Here is a 24,207-nt window from a genome sequence, read left to right as displayed (position 1 = left end):
GTCTGAAACTTTCAGGGCTGATACAATTTGAAAAATTTACCCCATGACAGATTTGCTCGAAAGCATTTTTTTTTTTAGATATAAGCCAAAAACTCTATTTGACCCCTATGTTCTAATTTCAGCCATGGCGACCATGTTTGTTGATAGATCAAATCTTCGATACAATTTATACAGTAGATCCCTAAAGGAACTTTTAATTAAAATTTTAAGGCATTTGGTCCAGTAGTTTCAGGAGAAGATTTTAGAAATAGTTTACGACGACGAAGGATGCCAAGTGATGGCATAATCTCACATGTGGCCCTTCGGGGCCCTGGTGAGCTAAAAAAAGAGAAGTAACATACTCTGAATTTAATCCTATCATCCACTGTAACAAGTTGAGCTGTGTGTTGGACATGGATATCTCCACCAAACAACAGGAGGGAGAAAGGTGAAACCAGTGTCGTCTCTCTGAGATATACTTTAGATGTTGTAACCTGAAATTTCAAATAAGTATAAGCTTTTAAAGCTTTACAGGTAACATCCTCCCAAATCTGGAATAATTAGGAATCACATTTAAACTGGACAAATACCAGGTCATTCGTGCTGCATGAAATTGATTGAGGTAATATATGTATGCTGGAATAGATCTGAATTATTCCCTCTAACTGATGCAAAATAATAATTTTTTTATGAAATTTTCCTTGTAAAACTTGTACATTGAGTGTTGAAAAATTTCCTATACTAGTCAGAAAAATGCAACCATATAATAGATGATCAAAATTACTTGCTTACTCTCTACTATCAACGTTATCAAGCTGCAGACCAAATATATTATCATTCCCTTTAAAAATAGGCGAGAAAACTTTGTGGATATGAATTGTCACACATATTTTACACTTCTCTTACATAAATACATCAACAAAGGTAAGAAATCTTGAAAATAAATTGTCACAAATTTGTCTAGAAAGGGCTAAAAATGAACAACAAGTATCTGTTGAGATAAGCTGGTTTACAGTCTGACAGCTGTTTTGAACAGTTTCATGGTATTGAACAGCATGAAATGCTGTTTAACAGTGTGCTATTTTAAAAAAAGATTGATATTCAAATCTATTCTAACTATTTCTACCTTTTCTTGGTATGCAATCCAACCAGTTGCTGCCAGATGTCTATTTACTGATGATGGATGTACATGTGCTGGTCCTTGTGCTGTCTCTCCTAAACAGGGAACCTTTCGAGGGTTAGCAGCTGCATCAACAGGGGCATCATAGGTAACCTTGGCAACACTTGGATACAAGCCAGCTGTGATAACAGCTTTTACCATTGCAATCATGGGTTTGGTCAAATCTGTTTCCATAGCAACAGCAGCTTTACTGATATCCAACACTTCACCATATTTTGGTTTGGGTTGTTGGATTGTTTGTATTGTATCACTGAAGCCTATAGATCTTACTAATTTTATAAGGTCGTTCTTTACATTCTGAAAGAGAACAGAAGCTATTATCATATTCTGATTATTTATTTTCTATTATTTAATCTAGATAAAGATATCAGTACTCTTTCTAATATCTTAAGGTAAGATTTGGTGCAGTATTTGCTTTCATTTTGAAGAGAAGATATAAAATATATGTAAACATGACAGGAACACAAAAAGTATGGCAAGCTATAAATTATTGTAATTAATGCAAAAAAACATAATCAAATATCATCATCAAATCCATGAACAGACTTTGAATTTAAGGAGGCAACAAAAACAATTGTCCGAATTGGACAATTATTAATGAATAATTGAGGATTCATTTATTTTCTTCTATACCAATTTTCTATTTATTTCAAATGTATTTTTAAGAATTTTATATATTTCACTGTTTTACTAAGTTTTGATTTTGATTTTGCCCAAACCACTTTTTGTTAAATATTTGAATTTGTGTTTAACATGTACCCACATAGTTGGTATCCTACAGATTATAAGGTATTGACAGTACCCATTTATTATTATCAATACCTCTATTTCCAGTAATGTATGCCTTTTCAGGAAATTTTTCTGACAATACTGCTGCTCAGACTGATAACCAATTTTCTGGGCTTGTTTCCATCTGTAAAATTAAAAATTGTTTTATTTTTAAAGCAGACGAAATGTGATGGTATATAAAATGAAATAACAAAAACTTTTAAAGCAGAATGCATTGAGTGTGTATGTTAAGTTTATTTCTTTGGTTAGCTTGCTTGCTAGCTAAACCTTGAAGTCATTATTAGGTGAGGTATACTACCCTCCTTAGTCCTTTCAGAGTAGTCTAGTCCTACAGGCGATAGATTGGTTCTCTGTCAGACTAGTCTACTCTCAAAGGAGAGTAGTACTGTGAATTCATTATAATTTGTTGGATACCAATTTTCGTGGTTTCAGGTGAACCTTGAATTCAAATGTTCAGCGAATTACAAATTTTCTACAGGCTTTGATTGTAGAAATTAGCAAAACCACAAAATCAAATATCCTCGAAAATGCAAGTTTTCCTCAATCCAACAAAATTGATACCCACAAAAAATAAATGTTGATTTATTATTCATGGGATACAAGCCTATACAAATTTTATATGCAGACTTCAGCAAAACCATGAATTTAAATATCCAGGAACATGTAAGTTTTCCTTAATCCAGGAAAATTGGTACCCACGAAAATAAATGAATCCACAGTATACCTAACCTCATAATGACATCACAATTCAGCAAGCAAGCAGCTAAACAAAGATATTAACTTTACCTACACACTCAATGCATTTTGCTGTAACCATGTCTTAAGGCTTGACAATTCTTCATCAATTTAGAAGATTCCTGATTCAATAAGTTCTGAATCCCTTGTAAAGTATACTTATGCTAAAATTTACCCTGTATAAGCTCTGTAAAGTGTAAGGTGGTCGGAACAGGAAGTTGCCATGGAATTCTTTGCAAGGTTGGCCAGGTCTAGTTTATCTAAAGGTGCCACAAAAGGACTTTTTGTTGTCATGGCAGCAGCAATGACAGCCTACAATAAATTGAAAATATAATTTTATGAAAAACAAGTAAACATTATTTTATGCATTAAGTCCCTTAGTTAACAGGCTAAAGGACCAAGGGAAAACCAAAATAAATGGGGAATGTGTTTATGAGACACAGATGATGCCCCCTTGCATATAATGTTATAAGAAACATAACTGAAGAACAGTAAAAGTGACTCTACCAAAATGTGTACTAGGTCTGATTTTAGTGGTAATCAGTATTGTACATAAGTTTCATAACATTCGGTTGAGGCAAACTAAAGTTGGAGAATGAAAAAAATTCAGCAATTTTTCCATTTGTAAAATGGTATTTCTCTAGAACGGTAAAAAAAATTAAGTCACCAACATTCAAATTTGATCTGTGTTTTGTGGTAATAAGCATTGTGTATAAGCTACGGTGGGGGCATAAAAAAGCAGACAGAATGATAGCAGAAAAAAGTATAACATAATCTTTTAAATTCTGTTCCTCTATTCAGAACTACAATTTAATCTTTCAAATTTGACTGTACAACAATTTGAAGAGTATCTCATATTGAAAATAGGGCCTTTTCCAAAGGTGACATAAACTTGGTAATGGAACAAAATATCAAATTTAATATAACCTAACACAAAACAATTCTATTTAGTACATACCACTGGTTCAACGTATCCAAAGATGGCACCAAACAGTAACATTTTTCCTATTCTGACATGTACAGGTAATGCTGCCAAATGATGTCCTAGTGGAGTCAGACTGGCCACACTCTTACATGCACCTATCTCATATAGTAAACTCATAGCTCTGGCAATCACTTGTGGTCTAGGTGGGTCTAAACATTCTGCTAAGAAATTGTCTGGCTCACCAAGCTGACATTTCTGTAAATATGAAAAAGCAGAAGTTATGAACAGATGTTGAAAATGTGTACTCATAAAACTTTTAAATTTTTAAACTTATCTAACATTATCCATATCAAAACATGTGTGGGAAAAACATTTAAATTTTATCAATGTAAGATGTAGCAGCTTTTCCTTTATTCATCATAAAATCTTTTTAAGGCCCAACATGATGAATTTTTGTGTGTGCATTTATTATTGCAATTTTTAACAATAAAAATAAAACATGAAATAAATGATTGTGATTTTATGAATGCTGCATACAAAAAGTACTATCAAAATAAAAATAAATATTATATACAACATCATATAAAAAGTTTCTCAATTTACAGCATACAAAATCAAAAGTAGATAAAACACAACATTATACATACCATGATATGTAAACACAATTCCTCTAAAGGTACTCTCTGTATCTCTGGCACAGTGTAATCAGCTAAATCTTTGTATCTAAAAATAGACAGAAATAGGCTTGGTTAAAAAAAATGGTGATTTTTATTCAGTCATATTTTGGTAAATTTTCAAGTTCTTTTTAGATAGGTACATAAAAAGCATAGGCAGGCTAGTTTCAACAAAAGTGTGGAAATATTTGTTTATATGAAACCACACCACTTTCGTAGGTTTTCATGTTGAACTAGTCAATCCTTGATATGTCCCACTGGTAGTTATGTTTTCAAACAGTCATTTTATTTAAATTTGTTAGAAACAATGAATTATGCTATATTTTATCTGTAAATTTTTGATGAATATTCATATTAGTTGAAAGTCATAGCTGTTTACAATTTCACATAGGTATCAAATATTTTTAACTTTTTTTTACCGTACAAATTTCACAAAACATTAATAAACTGTAAATGTTTTAAATCAGTAGAAATTATAAATGTTTCTCTGTTTTCAAGGCATTTGCATCTAAAAAAACATACCAAATACCAACTGTTCTTTGAACATTAGAAAATTACTAACTTCTGATGGGTGTATAGTCTGAAGCAGAATCCTTCTCTTACACGTCCAGCTCTACCTTGTCTTTGTTTTCCATTTGCTTTACTGATAAACACTTCCTTCAGGGAACTCATTTGACTAGACTCAATGTATCTGCAATTTGCAAATCAGCATATATACATGATAGTTAACTTATCAAATTTGAAAGTCAGAGCCTCAGCAAGGACTTTAAAATTCAAAATTTTAATTATAAAGATTGAATAAATCCACAAGCGACTATGAAAAAATCAATCAAATAAATTTTCATTTATGATAAACGAAAATCCCCTTGGAGTGCCGTGCCTTCCACATTCCTGTTTCTATGTCATAAAAATAAAAAGCTGTCAATTTCCCTATAAATACCTGTTTGCACATTTTGATTTATCCAGAGAATTTAGCCAATCATGTACTGAACTAAACATTTAATTTTTTTTTTTTCATCAATGGGTCCACAAAGGGTAAAATTGCCAAAGATTTTGGAAATAAAGTATCTTACTGTGGTTTCTCCATATCTTCATGCTGAAGAACATAAGAAAGTGTGATGCTTGATTTTCTTACATATTATTACCTATATTTTTTTTTAAATACATTTTTGGTATGTGTTTAAATTTTATACTTTTATAATTCTAAGTATATTTTACATGAACAAGAGGTTCATGGTTAAGGATACCATACTACAAAAGATTTTTTCACAGGGAAAAATAAGATTCAGTAAAAGTTTACCTAGTTTCCTTAACCTTTCCAGTGTCAATAACAAACACAACATCAGGAATCGTGATCCCTGTTTCTGCAATATTGGTTGCTATGACAATCTTCCTGACACCAGGTGGAGGCACTTTAAAGGCTAAACTCTGGTCTGATGAAGACAATACAGAATGCAAAGCTAATATCTGATACCTACAATAAAACAAACAAAACGTTTATCAGCTGTATATAAAATCACTCTTTGTATTACTTAAAACTTTCATAATCATACTTATTCCTGTACATTTCCTATGTGACAATACTTACAGCTGTCCCACAAATAAAGGTAAATTTTTATCTTAACCTGTAATACATGTAAATTAAATTTTAATTGAATAAATTTTCAGATGTTCAGGTCATCTTTTTAAAATAACCACCATCCATCAAATGTTAAATGAAATGACTTCCAATCCCATTGTTCAGTTTGGATAAATTGATAAAATAAAAGTTAAGCAATTATTTTTAATCTAATGAAGAATTTTAAATGTCTAAAATGCTTTAATTTTCAATACCTTTTTGTATCAGAGAATTTCCTATCAGATTGCAGAAGCTCATACACTTCTTGAATATCAGCCAAACCAGGAAGGAATATCAATACTGCTCCATCTACTGTACTAAATTCTTCTGAATTACTGATGTACAATAGTGTCTCCTATAAAACAAAAAATTTACACATATAAAATACTGAGAAACGGGAAGTTAGAGTGTTAAGTCACAATGATTCTGGACACACTTCTTAACTGATTTGAAAGCTATCACCATGAAAGTTATAGGTGGCAGATGTTATGTTGTTGAAATTTTTCTCTATACTTAATAGAAACAAGAGGCTATAAAAATTACAGCCATCAACATGAGGACCATAATAGGTAAATGGCAAGTGAAAATTTCAAAACCAATTTAGTGTTTTGGTGTTGCTGATGTGTTTGTACTTTACTGAAAAATCTTGCTGCTTACAACTATCTCATCTATAATGAAATTTGCCCAGAAGTGACAGTGGCAAATACTTTGTAAAATTTACAAAAAATTACAAAATTTATGAAAATTGTTAAAACTTTACTATAAAGGACAATAACTCCTTAAGGGGTCAATTGACCACTTTGGTCATGTTGACTTATTTGTAGCTCTTACTTTGCTGTATATAATTGCTGTTTACAGTTTATCTCTATCTATAATAATATTCAAGATAATAACCAAAAGCTGCAAAATTTTCTTAAAATTACCAATTCAAGGGCAGCAACCCAACAAGTTGCCCGATTGGTCTGAAAATTTCAGGGCCGATAGATCTTGACCTAAAAAACAATTTTATTCACAGCAGATTTTCTCTAAATGCTTTGTTTCAGAGATATGAGCAAAAAACTGCATTTTACTATATGTACTATTTTTAGCCATGTCGGCCATCTTGGTTGGTGGGCCTGGTCACCAGACACATTTTTAAACTAGATAACCTAATGATGATTGTGGACAAGTTTGGTTTAATTTGGCCCAGCAGTTTCAGAGGAGAAGATTTTTGTAAAAGTTAACGACAGACGATGGACGCCAAGTGATTAGCCAGATGAGCTAATAAAATTAACAAATGGTTGATACTTACAACAATGAGATCAAAGTTTATTCTATTTTGGTTCATTCTAGTGATTGTATTTCTGGTCTTTAGACTGTACTTTTCAGGCGACAAGGTTGTCTAGAATGAAATAGAATTCAATAAAGTCATTAATTTGTTTTATACAAGATTCAATGGCTAACATTGAACTGGTTACATTTTGCATACAAAGTTTACTAATTAGCAAAGAGCAAGTCAAAACAGCATACAATCAATGTCATACATGTACATCATTTTAATCGAACTCATTTAATGTATTACTTTTTTTCCACATAAAATTTGGTGCAACAACTTTAACAAGAAATATTAAGATAATTTGGAAACTATATTCCTAATGGGCATAAAATGAAGGGATCCTTTATTTTTGTCTTCTCATGTTAGGGCTTTTCCAGAAAAAATTGTATGGGGAGGAAGGAAGTCACTTTTATTAAAATTTTATGGGTGGTGATTATTTAAGAAAGATTGCTTGAAAATTTAAATGAGAAACCCAATTTTAAATGTATGCATAGTGGGGTCAAATAAAAAGTCCCTTCCTCCCCTCTACATTTAGTTTTGGAACAGTCCTAAATATGTTGGGGAATTTGTGCAAATTTATCAATTGAAACATTTGTAATAAATAGTATTAATGATTTCAACCTGTTCTAAATATTTGCTGCTTTTTTAATCAAGTAAAAATTAAAACATAGCCGTTTCAACCATGGAAATAACAAGTGAAACTGCGGGCTACTGAATCTGAAAATGCATCACACAGCATAGCAGACTTATATGAACCCTGAAATCAAATTTCAGAAATCCTTGTATTGTAGTAACTGAGAAAAATGTGATGAAAATATTCATAAAACTGATGGAAAGATGGACAGACAGAGGTAAAACAGTATACCCCCACATTTTTAAAGCGGGGGTATGATAGTAAGACATTAAAATAATCATAAGTGCCTACCAGATCTAACTTTGAGATACTATCTTTTGTCCAGAATACATCCACTTTTGACTGGTCACCACCTTTTTCTGTTACTAACAAACTGGCTTGTTCTTCCTATGCAAGATAAAATGACAAATAATGTAAATAACACTATATAAAGTAAAATTAATTCCAAATTTGCATATCATCTATCTTATTGAAGAGCATTATATTGCAGCTAAAAAAAAACAAATCAATACGTAATTTAAGTTTGAAATGTGCTTGTTTTGATGTGGATAAATTGATAGAACTCTTCAAGGTAAGATTTTTTAATGTGCTAGCTCACAATATAAGTCGCTTTACCAAGACACCATTTTTTTTTTTCATACTCACATAGGCTGGAATTTTGAAGAAAAAAAAAACACATTTGAACTCATGCTTATGGTGAGCCTACTTCCACTCCGCCACTTTCTTGGCTTTATTTTGATCAAATTGCTTAGTTTTTCAGAAATTTTACTTTTTCTTTCCACTAAAATTAATTTCCACATAATTTGTAAATGTCAAAACAAAAAGATTTTGAACTATTTTTGAGTACTGATAAAATTAGCATATATAAATTAATGTTTTTACTATAATGCCAATAATTGTTATTCAAACCAGTATAACACCTTAATTTATACCTTGACAAGTTGATCAGATCTGAGAGAGTAGGGAGAATCTTCCTCAACTGCATATCCTGTCTTGTTAACTACATCTTCCATATAATACACCTAAAATAAACACACATCTCTCTATATATGGATTAATGTTCAATTAATAATTTTCACATATTGAACTCTGTATTATAGGTGACATTCAATTTATTAGAAAATAAATTTAATGTAGAACTAAATTTCTTATGAAATATCTTAAAACTCTTACTTTACATGATTTATCATAAACTGTCATAAGTCATAATGTTAAACGTAATATTTCCTTGAAAAGCCAGTATCTGCAAATACATTTAATACCTGTACAGGGAAAGTCCTTCCTGGAATATTTATCACTGGACAATGTTGGAAATATCCAGAGAATTTCTCACTGTCCAATGTGGCACTCATCAAAATAACTTTCAAATCTGGTCTTTTTAGCATTAACCTTTTTAATATGACCAGAAGGAAATCTGACTGGACACTTCTTTCATGTACCTAAAAAAGAGAAAAAAGTCTTTTTATATCTAATTCTAAAATAAAGTCTTCAAGATATGCAGATGTATTTTTGGTTTAAGTTTTTCATAAAAAGACAAGTAATTCCATTTTGTTCCATTATTATTTTCACAACATGCTTTCTGTACAGTCTGGCTAGAGACTCACAGCTGCAGACAGAACCTAATAATAACAAATTTATGAATAATGCTTATTTTCAATTTAAAAAAACAAACACATATCAAAGTTTCCCAGTATTTACCTCATCAACAATGACATGAGTGACATTACTTAAGGTTGTATCACTCTGTAGTTTCCTCAGCAGGACACCAGTCGTACAGTAATTCAATCTGGTATTAGGACCACATTTTGATTCGAATCTGATCTGGTACCCTACTAAAGAGTCTCGCTGACCAAGTCCTGATTCTGCCATCTCCTCGGACACTCTTTGGGCCAGACTAATTGCTGATATTCTCCTGGGTTCAGTACACACTATATTACAATGGGCTCCATTTCCCTCTGTTATGTATCTCTGCAATGAAATAAACATTGTAGAAGTCCACATAGGTTTTGTCTTATCTTCCTTATGTATTCTTTGTTTAATTTTACTTGCCCCTAGGATTGAGTTGACTGGTAACACTTACTATTCTTATCTTCACCAGTAGATTAAAGACATCATCAAATAGTTGATCTTTTCATTTTTACTGTGTATATATGCAGATTTTAAATAGATAAAATTTACTACCAACAAAAGAATGATGAAATTCAGAGTATAGAATGTTTCATATTGTTAAGACATATCTTGATAACTAATCACTCATTGCAGCAATAAGCCATCGATTACGTAAACACATCTGGCAAATTAAATGAGTAATAAGATACTTTCCAAACTAAAACTAAAGTATAAGTCTAACCTCTAACAGGAATTGAGGAATCTGTGTACTTTTTCCACTTCCTGTTTCCCCAGCTATAACAGTGACACCACTGCGTCTGATCTGATCAACAATTGATTCACGGTACTGATAAACAGGTAAATTCTGTCGTGTCTGATGGAGAGATCTATATCTATCTGTCTGTTGACGTTTTTTACACAAATCCAATAAGGCTGTACTGTCCATAGTTGACCTATGTTTCTTTGACCCTGGCATGGAAGCTGTATGTAGTTTCTCAGTTTCCATCTGTTAACATACAGAAAAGTAAATTATAGAATGAGCCAAATGTTGACGAGTGATAAGACATTTATTCTCTTTTTTTAAACGTATAAACAATACATTTAAATTCCGCGAGGTGAACCAACGCCTGTGACATCGTTTTGGTAGAGTCCCTGAAGTGGATACCTTGGTATGCCGGGTTGTCAAATCATGCAAATGAATGCAATCCTTAAATAATAATTAAAATTGACAACAACACTTCAAAAGATCTGCAATTTTATTATCTATGTCTACATGTTTCGCCTGCAAGGCAGGCTTCATCAGGACAATTTTTATACAGAAATTGAGCCCCTGAAGTACTCCAAAGTGGTGCATTGAATTTGACGTCGTCATGGTGAGAGAAACAATGAAAAGTGAAAGTAGCAATACAGAGTTATAAATAGATAAGATAAATATAGAAAATTAAAGTTTGTATACAATGTAACTTGAGTTTGTTTTACTATTATATGATACATGAAATTGTTCTAAAGGCTTGGCATCTAATAGGACGAACTTCCCATGGTTCCTACCACTTCGCAAGGCTTCTCTTCCAACCTGGCCATAGTTGGAGGTTACTACTTCCCGGCGCGTCGGCAACAATAGGAAGATTATGATCGCCGCTGTGGATAATAAAATCGTCAAAAACTGTACCTTTGTTAATTATTCGGTGACTCTATATAATTTTTGGATCGTCTGCAGTAGTTGGTCTGTATAATGGCATAGTTGTGAATTTTAATTATTATTTAAGGATTGCATTCATTTGCATGATTTGACAACCCGGCATACCAAGGTATCCACTTCAGGGACTCTACCAAAACGATGTCACAGGCGTTGGTTCACCTCGCGGAATTTAATTTATTATTTAATCGTGAACCCCTGCATCCGAAAGGAACCGCCAAGCTAACAGCGCCGATCTACAGGCCACCAGCATATACATGGACCAAGGAATATTCCATACTTACGACGAAATAACAACTGAATCAAGATGACCAAGATGTCCGATACCACCTATACATCTATAAATGATAGCAGATATAAATGATTGCAGAAGAAACGTACCACGGGCGCCAATCTTAAATGAACCAGGAATTCACAACTATGCCATTATACAGACCAACTACTGCAGACGATCCAAAAATTATATAGAGTCACCGAATAATTAACAAAGGTACAGTTTTTGACGATTTTATTATCCACAGCGGCGATCATAATCTTCCTATTGTTGCCGACGCGCCGGGAAGTAGTAACCTCCAACTATGGCCAGGTTGGAAGAGAAGCCTTGCGAAGTGGTAGGAACCATGGGAAGTTCGTCCTATTAGATGCCAAGCCTTTAGAACAATTTCATGTATCATATAATAGTAAAACAAACTCAAGTTACATTGTATACAAACTTTAATTTTCTATATTTATCTTATCTATTTATAACTCTGTATTGCTACTTTCACTTTTCATTGTTTCTCTCACCATGACGACGTCAAATTCAATGCACCACTTTGGAGTACTTCAGGGGCTCAATTTCTGTATAAAAATTGTCCTGATGAAGCCTGCCTTGCAGGCGAAACATGTAGACATAGATAATAAAATTGCAGATCTTTTGAAGTGTTGTTGTCAATTTTAATTATTATTTAAGGATTGCATTCATTTGCATGATTTGACAACCCGGCATACCAAGGTATCCACTTCAGGGACTCTACCAAAACGATGTCACAGGCGTTGGTTCACCTCGCGGAATTTAATTTATTATTTAATCGTGAACCCCTGCATCCGAAAGGAACCGCCAAGCTAACAGCGCCGATCTACAGGCCACCAGCATATACATGGACCAAGGAATATTCCATACTTACGACGAAATAACAACTGAATCAAGATGACCAAGATGTCCGATACCACCTATACATCTATAAATGATAGCAGATATAAATGATTGCAGAAGAAACGTACCACGGGCGCCAATCTTAAATGAACCAGGAATTCACAACTATGCCATTATACAGACCAACTACTGCAGACGATCCAAAAATTATATAGAGTCACCGAATAATTAACAAAGGTACAGTTTTTGACGATTTTATTATCCACAGCGGCGATCATAATCTTCCTATTGTTGCCGACGCGCCGGGAAGTAGTAACCTCCAACTATGGCCAGGTTGGAAGAGAAGCCTTGCGAAGTGGTAGGAACCATGGGAAGTTCGTCCTATTAGATGCCAAGCCTTTAGAACAATTTCATGTATCATATAATAGTAAAACAAACTCAAGTTACATTGTATACAAACTTTAATTTTCTATATTTATCTTATCTATTTATAACTCTGTATTGCTACTTTCACTTTTCATTGTTTCTCTCACCATGACGACGTCAAATTCAATGCACCACTTTGGAGTACTTCAGGGGCTCAATTTCTGTATAAAAATTGTCCTGATGAAGCCTGCCTTGCAGGCGAAACATGTAGACATAGATAATAAAATTGCAGATCTTTTGAAGTGTTGTTGTCAATTTTAATTATTAAACAATACATTTGTTTACACAAATTCCAATAGGCAATATCAAAAACATATTCAGTATAATTGATGGTACAGCCTTTTTCAAATCTCAAACAATGAACTGCTAAGATCATCACACAATCTGTTTGTTCGTATTTGATGTATTTTATCACTTTCCTTCATTATTCATTGGTCAGGTACATTTTATATATAAATGTGGATCTCAAGTTTCATTTAAATAACAACCTATTATAGATGTATGGTCAGGTACATTTTATATATAAATGTGGATCTCAAGTTTAATTTAAATGACAACCTATTATAGATGTATGGTCAGGTACATTTTATATATAAATGTGGATCTCGTTTTTCATTTAAATGACAACCTATTATAGATGTATGGTCAGGTACATATATATAAATGTGGATCTCAAGTTTAATTTAAATGACAACCTATTATAGATGTATGGTCAGGTACATTTTATATATAAATGTGGATCTCGTTTTTCATTTAAATGACAACCTATTATAGATGTATGGTCAGGTACATTTTATATATAAATGTGGATCTCAAGTTTCATTTAAATAACAACCTATTATAGATGTATGGTCAGGTACATTTTATATATAAATGTGGATCTCAAGTCTCATTTAAATAACAACCTATTATAGATGTATGGTCAGGTACATTTTATATATAAATGTGGATCTCAAGTTTCATTTAAATGACAACCTATTATAGATGTACAATCCTTAGTTGATCTTATAATATTTTGCTTCACTATATTGAATAAAAGTGTTTTATTGATGTGGTTAATCTGATCACATTACAACTAGGTAGTGGCTGAAGGAAGAGGCACTTCTGTCTTCTGCAAATTGTTAGCTTGTGAGATTTCAAGTTAAAACATTGGTTCAGCAAGGTAGTTTTGTACAAAAAAGTTTAAATGAAACAAGTTTCGACATATTTTTTTCCTTAATAAACAAGTAATATCTACCTTTTCAAAGCACAAATCAGTCAATCCATAAATTAATTTCACTTTATAAAAAAATAATTTCTCAATTCTAATTCTTACGTCTTCTTCTAAATTTTCCCATGAGTCAACAGTGTCATCATCATCTTTGGTTCCCTCTGTAGTCTTATTTTCACTATTTTTACTGCCCAACTGTAATTTCTTCATCAACTTAGTTATAAGCTGATCTCTTGGCTGCAATTAATAAATTCTTCTGGTAAATTGGCAGATAAATCACACATGCTATCAAATAGTGTATTTTTATACAAGTACATTTAAAGCACATGTAAGCTATAACAATAAAATAACATTATGAGGATAATATTCTGGTATAATCTTCCTGCAAATAGTAAAAAACATACACATTTCTCATGTACTTAACTACAAAATATTAACATCCAAAGCTTATGAAAAGTTTTCTAAAATAGACAAATGATTCTTTTGGTTCAGATTTTTGAATTCCAACACGTCTTGCAATCTTTAATAAATATAAAGTTTTCAGTATTGCACCAATTGATACGTGTTCAGCATCATGTTTACTTTAATGCAATTAGATGATTGCTCTATTTAAAATGTGTCATAAAATGATATTCTGCAAAAAGGTTCAAAACTTTAAATGAAAAATTTCTGAGAGATCTGATAATGCTGATAATCAATTAAAAAATGTAAAATTTTACAATGTGTTTACAAAACTACTTTACCTTATTTTCTGTTGTCTGAGCTTCCTTAGCCTTGGTTTTCTCTGAATCCTGCCATTCTAACCAAACATCTCTGTACGGTGGAGGCAATAACTGATGTATAGCCTAAACAATCATAATAAAAGACAATTCTTTACATATCCAAGATTTGTTCAGATATTAGAATAAGACAGACAGACTTTTTGAAGGTACTACTATATTTATATACAGTAGGTCTCAACTAGACAAGATTTAAAGCCTAACATATAAAATTGTCTCTGGTTTAATTTGAAATCATATGTTAGCCACTAAGTATGAAAAAAAAAGATGCAAAGATTATACTTATTAGACAGCAGCAAAGCATTACATTCCCCTACAAAAAAACATCTAAGTCCACAAAAAATACTATAGATGATAATTACAGATAACAAGAGCTGTCAAAATGACAGTAAACCGGATTCTTTAACATTTATTTGTGTTCTGGCATTTATCAATATTACAAGGACCTCCTGAACGGTAAAAGTCAAAATCGTCATTATTGAACTTGACCTCCATTTTGTTGTCAGTAACAACATATTAAAATTTTAAAAGGTTTGGTTGAACGGTTCATGAGTAAATGCATGGACACAACATTTTTAAACTTTCAAGAACCGTAACTCCTGAACGGTAAAAGTCAAAATCGTCATTATTGAACTTGACCTCCATTTTGTTGTCAGTAACAACATATTAAAATTTTAAAAGGTTTGGTTGACTGGTTCATGAGTAAACGCATGGACACGACATTTTTTAAACTTTCAAGAACCGTAACTCCTGAACGGTAAAAGTAAAAATCGTCATTATTGAACTTGACCTCCGTTATGTTGTCAGTAACAACATATTAAAATTTTGAAAGGTTTGGTTGAACAGTTCTTGAGTAAATGCACGGACACCACATATTTTAAACTTTCAAGAACCGTAACTCCTGAACAGTAAAAGTCAAAATCGTCATTATTGAACTTGACCTCCATTTTGTTGTCAGTAACAACATATTAAAATTTTAAAAGGTTTGGTTGAACGCTTCATGAGTAAATGAACGGACAACATTTGGTTGCCGCCCGCACAAACGCCCGCCTGCTCGACCGCCGTACATCCCCAAATCAATAATCGACATTTTTGACACAAAAATCTGGTTAAAAATGTATTGAAGAAAATAATTAAATCATATATCAGTTGTTCGTAGTAGTAATCTTTTATCATACCAGCTATTCAGTAATGTAAGAGTGATGAATATAATAGCACAAATGATACTAATTAACAGTCTTCTTACCTGTCCCTTACATAATTGATATAATGCCAGAGTACATCCCAAATGCTCAGCTTCTTTCACATTTTCACATAGAATATCAGGACAAGCTTCAATAGTTTCTTCTTTCTTTCTTCCTATTGTCACTCTGAAAAAAAAACCAGCAAAAATATTATACAGCCTTCATTTTGCAATATCTTATTCACAAACTTGTAACTTATGATGTTCGAAATTTAAAAAAAAAAATCTACCTACCTTCCCAACTGTACATAAACAAAGAATATGTTAAGGGGTGGCCTCACTAATAAATCATTAAAGATAATCTTTGGTCTTTTACTGAATGTTCCATCCCCCCCTCCCTTCTGCAATGCCATTATTTTACTTCAACTATATCATACCTGCATTTCCACAGATTTCTGACAGGGTTCATTTTATGATACTTTGGAGAATCAACTTTATGTTTTCGACACCAATCTATGAGAAACTGTTTAGGAGATTTACCAGTCCACTGTTGCCGAGTGTACTCAAATTGTCTGATATCTAGTTGGCTCAAATCAATCTTAGGTTCTGTAAATATATATAAATAAACAAACTGTACATTCATATATGAATACTTTGTCTTAGTTAATGAGAAAATGTGAATGGGTTCAAATCTCATTTTGTTCAAATCTTATCATTTTTATTTTAAATGATTAAATGAACTATATGGCCGGATTCATATAAATGCGTGATTAAATTTCAAATTTAGTATACATTTGGGAAAACCAGTCCTCACATTATAAACTCCTATGAATTGCTCTGTATTTTCTAATTTAAACAGTGCTTTAAATAAAGCAATGGCAATTTCTAAAAAAAACAAGAATATATGTCAATAGAACAATATGACATTTCCATGTTCAGAAAACCATGAAATCTGGATCAAACTCCCCTATTTAGCATATATATATTAAACAGTTTATTTTGTAATAACCATGTTTATCGCTATTTTGTGCATTTTTCTTTTGATGTTTTTTTGTGATAATTTTCATATCATGCCTCTCGCTTGAGATGGAAAAATTATCGCTAGAAACTAAGGAGGCCACGTGGCGTTGCTTACGAAATTGACATGAAATTGACAACGTCGTCATAGATAAAATAGCGATAAACAGATTATCATTGGTCATCTCAACTCGATTGCTTTTCTCACTTTCGCTGTACCAGCTCAAGCGAGAAAATCAATCTCGTTGAGATGATCAACGATAATCTATAAGTACTTGTTCCAACTGTATTTCTTACCTTTTGGTTTTTCTTCTGCAGCTTGATTTTCAAACATAGTAAATGCATCACCAAAGTCTTCTGACTCCTCTTGTTCATCTGGTGATTCATCCTGCTGACATGGTAAAGATGGTTTGTCATGTGACTGACTAAGTGATGCTGCCAGTCCCTGATCACATGGTGTGTCATGTGACTGTATAACTGTTGATGCCTGTCCTTGATCACCCGATTCATTAATCTTTTCCTTTTCTAGGTCTTTTATTTTTACAGCTGGGTTAAACCTGCTATCTTCCTCTATAGCATTCATTTCTACAACATATCAGAAGATAATTTTTATTTAAAGAACACATGATTTTCAATTGATTAAGTTGACCACTAGTTTAACTCATTGCCTGTCTTTTTTTTCATTTTATGTATTGTAAGACCTTCAGGGCCCCTCCAGTTTGTTTTCATTTTTATCCTTTAAGAAAGTGCAAAATTATAGTCATAGAATTTTGAACTAACAGTTACACATGTAATAACTGTAGCTTTCTACTTCAAATAAAAATACTGGGGATGCTTACATTATTATGGACAGAACAAAAATTGATTTATCTACAAAATTTCCTCAATTGATTATTCTGCTTCCAGTTCATTTACATAGCAAAGTTTCTGTGTATTACAAATATATTTACCATTATGAAAACTGAAAAATGTACCTTGAACTAGTTTTCTTATATTATTTGATATTTCTTTCTGTCTAGATTTGGCTCCCTCTAGTTTAGCTTGAACTGCTTCTTCTCTGGCATCCAAAAGCTTCGCTGTTAGCTCAAGATATTTTTCATTCTGAAATATATATATTTTTATGACTCAATAATGTTGATAAATCTTTATTTTTCAAGGGCAAAACAACTTTTCAGAAAATCAAATAGTTTACATTCAACTCTTACATCAGTTTCATTTATTCAAATTTGTCAAAAGCTGAAATTATTAGGTAACACACAAGGGATGTTTTTGAAATTGCCAACATTTTAAAAGGCATACCCTTTACCTAGCCAGCATTCATATCTGACTTTAAACAAATGATGAGCTTAAGTTCTGGTCAAAGGGATAAAAAGTTCAATAGGCTAGGACTATCTAAAAATAATATACATTTCTTACTCCTAATGTTATGTTGTGAAAAGAGAACAAGTATGTATAGATAAAAGACAATTCAATGAGACAGAATGCCAAAACACAAAGTAATTGAAGGTAAAACAAGAATGTGTCCATAGTACTGGATGTCCCACTCGCTCAAACTTTTTCTAAGTTCAGAGGACCTTGAAATTTGGATCAAAACTCTAATTTGGCATTAAAATGAGAAAGATCATATCACAGGGAACATGTGTACTAATGTATTAAGTTTCAAGTTATTGGACTTCAAATTCATTAAAAACAACCTTGACCAAAAACTTAAACCTAAAGAGGGACAGGACAGACAGACAGACAAACGAATGAACAGATGCACAGACCGAGAACATTATGCCTATAAATGGGGCATAAAAACCTTTTGATATTTCATACTCCATACCCACTTACTGGGTCATATTCTTCTTCAGATTGACTTTCATCAGAGCTGTTCTCAGTATACTGTAGAATCCAGTCCTTCATTGTAGACGATTTGGAGGATTTCTGAGAAGATCATGCTAACAATTTAGTACACTATTATTTTTCTATACAAATAAAGTTAAATAAAAGTATTTAACATGATGTACACACACTCAGTACTGTCCCCCTGTTTACAATCCTATAATGTGTTAAATAGTTTAATTCATTGTACCATGAAATAATTTAAAAAACATTTTTTTTTCAAAATAATTTATCCTCTTTAAATGAAACAAACTATAATCTGAAAGCAAATTAATTTTCGTTGACATATAGATAAAACTCAGAGAATTCTTATTTAAAAATAGCTCAACTAATCATAAACTTGTGCAATTTTTAGGTGTCTTGATTCAAGTTTTCAACCCCATAATTGATCTATAAGCCTGCTATACTCCGTGAGGTTTTTCATCTGTATTTGATTTTTCAGCTGTAATCTTTTTTGCAGTTGTTGATGGCAGCATTTTTTTCTGTTCTGTAAGCTGGTCATCAAATTTTGGTCTGTGAGTGTTCTTCACTTCTTCCTTTGCTAGTGTGTCCGAAAATCCTTGAGGCAGTTGATCTACAAACATATGAACCTGTCTTTCACGTTCACAAAAAATTCAAGTGACATATTTTTTTTCAAACAAAGTTCATGTAAATTTTCTGTCAGCAAAAACATTCAGAGAATATTTGAATGTACTTTATAATGCATTCATTGAAAGAATAAATATTTATGCAAATTTAAGTACTAAAATTGTCTAAACTTATTAAGCAATTACTACCTCAAGTACAAAAGATTGTTTGTTGGCTTTTTACCTAGTTTTTTCAAACCAAAGAGTTTAAAATTGCTGTTTGTTGTTATTATGCAAAGCATTCAGCATTTAAAGAATAATAGCAAAATGCTCAGATTTGGTTTAATCTGTAAATCTAGTAAAATGTATTCCTGGTAACGATAAACTAATATTTTTGAGTTTAGCATGTTAAAATTGACACACAGCACACAAGTCTAGCACATAGCAGGGTATTTCGTATGACATCATGTTTTGTCCTGAATATGACTTTACTATTTTCTACTGAATCAATCAATCAATAGTTTTAACGGGTGTGTTTAAGATGAACTCCATTTTATAAAATAAATAATATAAATTAAATCACTTTAAATGTCTAAGATAAAATCAATTTCATAGTACATTTCAATGAAATTTTCATAGTTGCTAATTTGTCTCTAGTACATGTATGTAATGTCAATGAATTATATGTGGTATTATATGTAAATAAATTAAGCTACTTGTGATCATTTGTGTGCACATAGTTGTTAACATATAAGAAAGAATTACTATTAGCTAAATTCAAACAAAGCCAATCTAATGCATCAATAAGATCTCCTCCATGTAATACTGTATTGGTCATTGTTTGTTCTATCTGTGAATGACTAAATCCTGCTCCAGCTAAACTGGTGTACATGTCCTGAAAAATAACAGATCTTAGGCTGGAATCACTAGGTGTGCAGAATGTTTCTAAAGCAATGGGGAGCGCTAAAATATTATGAGCTTTGAAATATTTAAAATATGAGATGTAATATATTTTTTGAAATTGTTCCATAATAGTAGGTTCACAACTTCAATATAATGCAATATTCCTGAGAATTTTCAGGGATCTTGGTTGATAACTGTTGGAGGAGTTGATTACACAATTTTTGAGCCCTCTTTCAAAGATTTGTAACATTTCTATAATTTTGAAGTACATGTATACTAAATATCATGGCCTTTTCCAGACTTTTTCTAAAATTAATTCAATGTGGGAGTTTCCACTAAATTAAGAAAATGAAGCCCTCTTTTCACGTACAGTATGGTTGCAAATTTGTTTCAATAGAAAAGGTTGGAAACAATTGCACTCAGGCTCCTTTTCTCTGTTCCAAATACATTCAAAGCAAAATGTATGATGTGATGGAAAGTTTCTTATTCTTAAACTTAACTAACAGTTGTGACCAGACCATGATAATAAAAGTTAACATACAGTGAGCTTTTTTGTTGTCAGTCTGTTGGACAGGTCTTTTGTAATTTTCAGCTCTTTATAATCATCCTGAATCACATCAACAATCTCCTTTTCCAAATCTTGTGGTATTCTTATCTGCAAAAAATTATAGAACAAAGGCAATCATTCCCTCATCTCCAAAAATCGCCATATGCATGTATAATTATAAATTTAAATGAATTTGAACTTCAGCATACGATCTCACGGAAATAAAGTTCAAATGTTAAACATGTTAAACTCATTACCAATTCTTAAAATATGCACTATAGGTAAGCATGCAAGAGAAAGGTTAAATGGATATTCAAAGTCAGTGAAGGGTTAAGCACTCATTTTGCAATTTTTAAATAAACAAGAATGTGTCCATAGTACATGGATGCCCCATCCACACTATCATTTTCTATGTTCAGTGGACAGTACGTAAAATTGGGATAAAAACTATAATTTGGCATTAAAATAAGAAATATCATAGGGAACATGTGTACCAAGTTTCAAGTTGATTGAACTTCAACTTCATCAAAAACTACCTTGACCAAAAACTTTAACCTGAAGCGGGACAAACGGACGAACAGACGCACAGACCAGAAAACATAATGCCCCTCTACTATCGTAGGTGGGGCATGAAAATTGAAATGTAATTAAACAGGCAATTTATAAATTTGAGTTGGAGTTTAAATGCCTATAAATAACCAAACAGTGTTGTCTGTTATTAAGGTGTTCCCCAATATTTACATGTACATGTACCTGCCAAAAAAGGTAAAAGTGACATGATTGTCAACAAAAGGAAATTTTAACATGTAGTCAGGAAACTCATTTGTTTTCATTTGTTACAATGTTAGATATAAACAGATGCATAGAATTATAAGAAATGAGCTTACATTGCTACAAAGTGAGAGAAAAAAAATTGTAAGTAAGAAGAAAAAAACAATTTATAAGTTCTTAACAAAAATGCATTCATGCCAGTTTGCAGAAAAAAATTAGGAGTGATGAACAATGTAGTTTTGACAAAAGAGGTGGCAAAAAAGGAAAGTAACCTTGGACAAACTTGCAATAGCTCAGGGTCTAAACTAGTTTTACTGACTTCAAGATTAAACAACCAAACATATACATGATATAATTACCTTTAAATCTTGGTCATGATCATCTACTTTAGCTGTTGGTAATGAGTAGGTCTTTTTACCTGAAAGCATACAAGGCTGATTGAATTCTAAGTCATATGCCTCCCGATTCACTGGTCACCAGAACATACAGCTGTTAAATGGCATATTACCGGTACACAATTCTTCTTCTTCTTTATGTACAAAAAAACATCAACTGGTTGATGATTACTTTCTGGCGGATGCCTGGTTTAACAATATTGTTAATGATTAAACAGGTTGGGGACAACCCACCAAATGGGGAACTATTTCCCAAATGAGTAACAATCCCTCATTTGAGTTATCATTTCATAGTGCTGAAAAATAAATTTTCTAAAAATGGGTCTTTTACGGTAAAATGGCACAAATTTATAGAAAATTGGAAAATGGAACAACTTCTCCCAAAGAATTATATTTCTATTATGGGTTTTTAAAGTTAGAAGCCTTGAAAATAGTTAAATTTTCTGATTTTTCATAGGCTTGTAAGGATAATCATCTTTCGGAAAAGTTGCTGCATTTTTTCTGAATATGTGCCATTTAAAGAAAAAAGAATCAGTTAAGAAATTTTTTTTTTTTAGCACTACCAAATGATTACTCAAATGAGGGAGTGTTACTCATTTGGGGAACAGTTCCCCATTTGGTGGGTTGTCCCCAACCTGTTAAATTAAAAACAAAAATAAAACAGAAATACATTGGATATAACATTTTAAATCACTGATTGAGTGATTGTTGTGTAAATATCAATACAATACAGCTGTTATCTGAGACGGGCATCTTGAAGATTTAACTCAACTTAAGCTTAAAGTCATAAGAAACGAGTGACCGGTGAAAAATAATGTTCTTCCAATTCTTGAACCAATGCAGACAAACATCATAAACTTAGTCTTCTGTGCTCGAATTTATAAATTTTTCGTGTAAATTTCGTATAATTGTCAATTTTTTTTCTTCAATCGGTCAGTGTTGTTGTGAAAATATGGCAGGTAATTAAAGTTCGTGTTTTGAAGCCGAAGTTTAACGATTGTCACCTGTTTGTCAACAATTGACGAAAAATAAACAAAAAAGCATGGAAATTGAGCACGTGTTTAACATATAAATTCAGATAATAGTTTATTTTAAGGACATCCATGCGTATTGTGGTCACCGGATTTTTACGAGATGGGTCACACTGAGGTCACCTTGCATACGGAAAATATGTCGGGGGAATTGCTTGCTGGAAGGAAGCTATTCAAATAAAGTAAACTTCTTCTAAATATGAATAAATTAAAGAATTTTCTTCAGAAAAAAGTGTATGTACATAAGTTTTATAATGAAAACTATCCATTGAGTTATAAAAATCATATGCATTATTTTTTTTTGATTTGAGGTTTCTTATGACTTTAATATAAACATTCTGCAGAAAAAGAAAAAAAAATGCTTTAATATCAAACTAAAAAAAATATCTCTTTGGAACACAAAATACTTTTACCAACTTTTGTGTATCTAGAAAAAGCTAGGCCAAACACTTTTCCAACTGCACAGGTATGTCTGTACACGGGATACATTTTAGGTGAAAAAACAGCCACAATACACTTTTGTTTATGTTATGAAACTTAAGCTGTATCACTAGAATGTCATCAATATGGTTGTGATATCAAATACCACATATGACTGGTGTGCTTGACACCAATATAATTGACAAGGATTGTCTGTTTACCTGCCAAAGGTCAGTGGTTCCCTCTTGGCACACAGGCTTCCCTACCAGAACAAACTGACAGTCAAGAAAAAGCATGTCAGTGATCAAATTTAATAGTGGTTTTAAACTCGAATCAATCAATCAAATCCAAAAAGCAATAAACTTTTTAAATAAGGGCGAAAGGGATTTGGGGCGAAATAACCCCATTTCTGATAGCGGGCCGATATAACAAAGTAGCGGAATCATCGATTGTTATCTTTCAAAAATATATCAGAACTTCTGTTTATTCTAGTATTTTCAATATTAGACATTTACTTTTGTCAATTTTGTGTGGAGCAGATTTTTCAGTTTCTGTGTTCTTCTGTTGCTGTCTTTTCTTTCCCATGCTTTCATCTAATATTGAACACCTCGAGTCAGGTCGACAGTTGGCACAAAGAAAGATAACTGTTTGTAAAAAAAAATGTCAGGTTATCTCCCTTAGATAATTAACATTGTTTGCTCATACACATTTCAAAAGGCAAAAAAGAGAATTAAGGGTAAACCAAGCTGTCGTTTAATTGTTTTTAAATTGAATTCAAAACTTTTAT

General features: G+C 32.1%; 1 protein-coding gene across 1 annotated transcript in view; it reads right to left on the bottom strand.

Moving 5' to 3' along the window:
- Positions 1 to 24,070, bottom strand: part of LOC143082505 (ATP-dependent RNA helicase dhx29-like) — a 32,599-nt gene extending 8,529 nt beyond the window's left edge. The window contains exons 1-27 of the mRNA XM_076258202.1: positions 23,936 to 24,070; positions 21,934 to 21,992; positions 20,798 to 20,911; positions 20,119 to 20,248; positions 19,195 to 19,361; positions 18,737 to 18,829; positions 17,878 to 18,004; positions 17,201 to 17,488; positions 16,324 to 16,492; positions 15,950 to 16,073; positions 14,668 to 14,769; positions 14,030 to 14,161; positions 10,200 to 10,463; positions 9,548 to 9,817; positions 9,112 to 9,288; positions 8,782 to 8,871; positions 8,141 to 8,236; positions 7,192 to 7,281; positions 6,116 to 6,255; positions 5,583 to 5,756; positions 4,845 to 4,973; positions 4,256 to 4,331; positions 3,642 to 3,863; positions 2,859 to 2,995; positions 1,982 to 2,072; positions 1,106 to 1,456; positions 342 to 473 (exon numbers count right to left, since the gene is read on the bottom strand). Of these exons, the coding sequence (XP_076114317.1) occupies positions 342 to 473; positions 1,106 to 1,456; positions 1,982 to 2,072; positions 2,859 to 2,995; positions 3,642 to 3,863; positions 4,256 to 4,331; positions 4,845 to 4,973; positions 5,583 to 5,756; positions 6,116 to 6,255; positions 7,192 to 7,281; positions 8,141 to 8,236; positions 8,782 to 8,871; positions 9,112 to 9,288; positions 9,548 to 9,817; positions 10,200 to 10,463; positions 14,030 to 14,161; positions 14,668 to 14,769; positions 15,950 to 16,073; positions 16,324 to 16,492; positions 17,201 to 17,488; positions 17,878 to 18,004; positions 18,737 to 18,829; positions 19,195 to 19,361; positions 20,119 to 20,248; positions 20,798 to 20,911; positions 21,934 to 21,992; positions 23,936 to 24,005 (4,014 nt within the window). The 5' untranslated portion in view covers positions 24,006 to 24,070. The remainder of the gene's footprint in view (positions 1 to 341; positions 474 to 1,105; positions 1,457 to 1,981; positions 2,073 to 2,858; positions 2,996 to 3,641; positions 3,864 to 4,255; positions 4,332 to 4,844; positions 4,974 to 5,582; positions 5,757 to 6,115; positions 6,256 to 7,191; positions 7,282 to 8,140; positions 8,237 to 8,781; positions 8,872 to 9,111; positions 9,289 to 9,547; positions 9,818 to 10,199; positions 10,464 to 14,029; positions 14,162 to 14,667; positions 14,770 to 15,949; positions 16,074 to 16,323; positions 16,493 to 17,200; positions 17,489 to 17,877; positions 18,005 to 18,736; positions 18,830 to 19,194; positions 19,362 to 20,118; positions 20,249 to 20,797; positions 20,912 to 21,933; positions 21,993 to 23,935) is intronic.
- Between the last annotated feature and the right edge of the window lie 137 nt (positions 24,071 to 24,207).

This window comes from Mytilus galloprovincialis, chromosome 7 (assembly GCF_965363235.1).
Source record: "Mytilus galloprovincialis chromosome 7, xbMytGall1.hap1.1, whole genome shotgun sequence".
NCBI classification, from domain to species: Eukaryota; Metazoa; Mollusca; class Bivalvia; order Mytilida; family Mytilidae; genus Mytilus; species Mytilus galloprovincialis.
The sequence above is the reverse complement of the archived record's forward strand: the minus strand, read 5'-3'. Positions and strand labels throughout refer to the sequence as shown.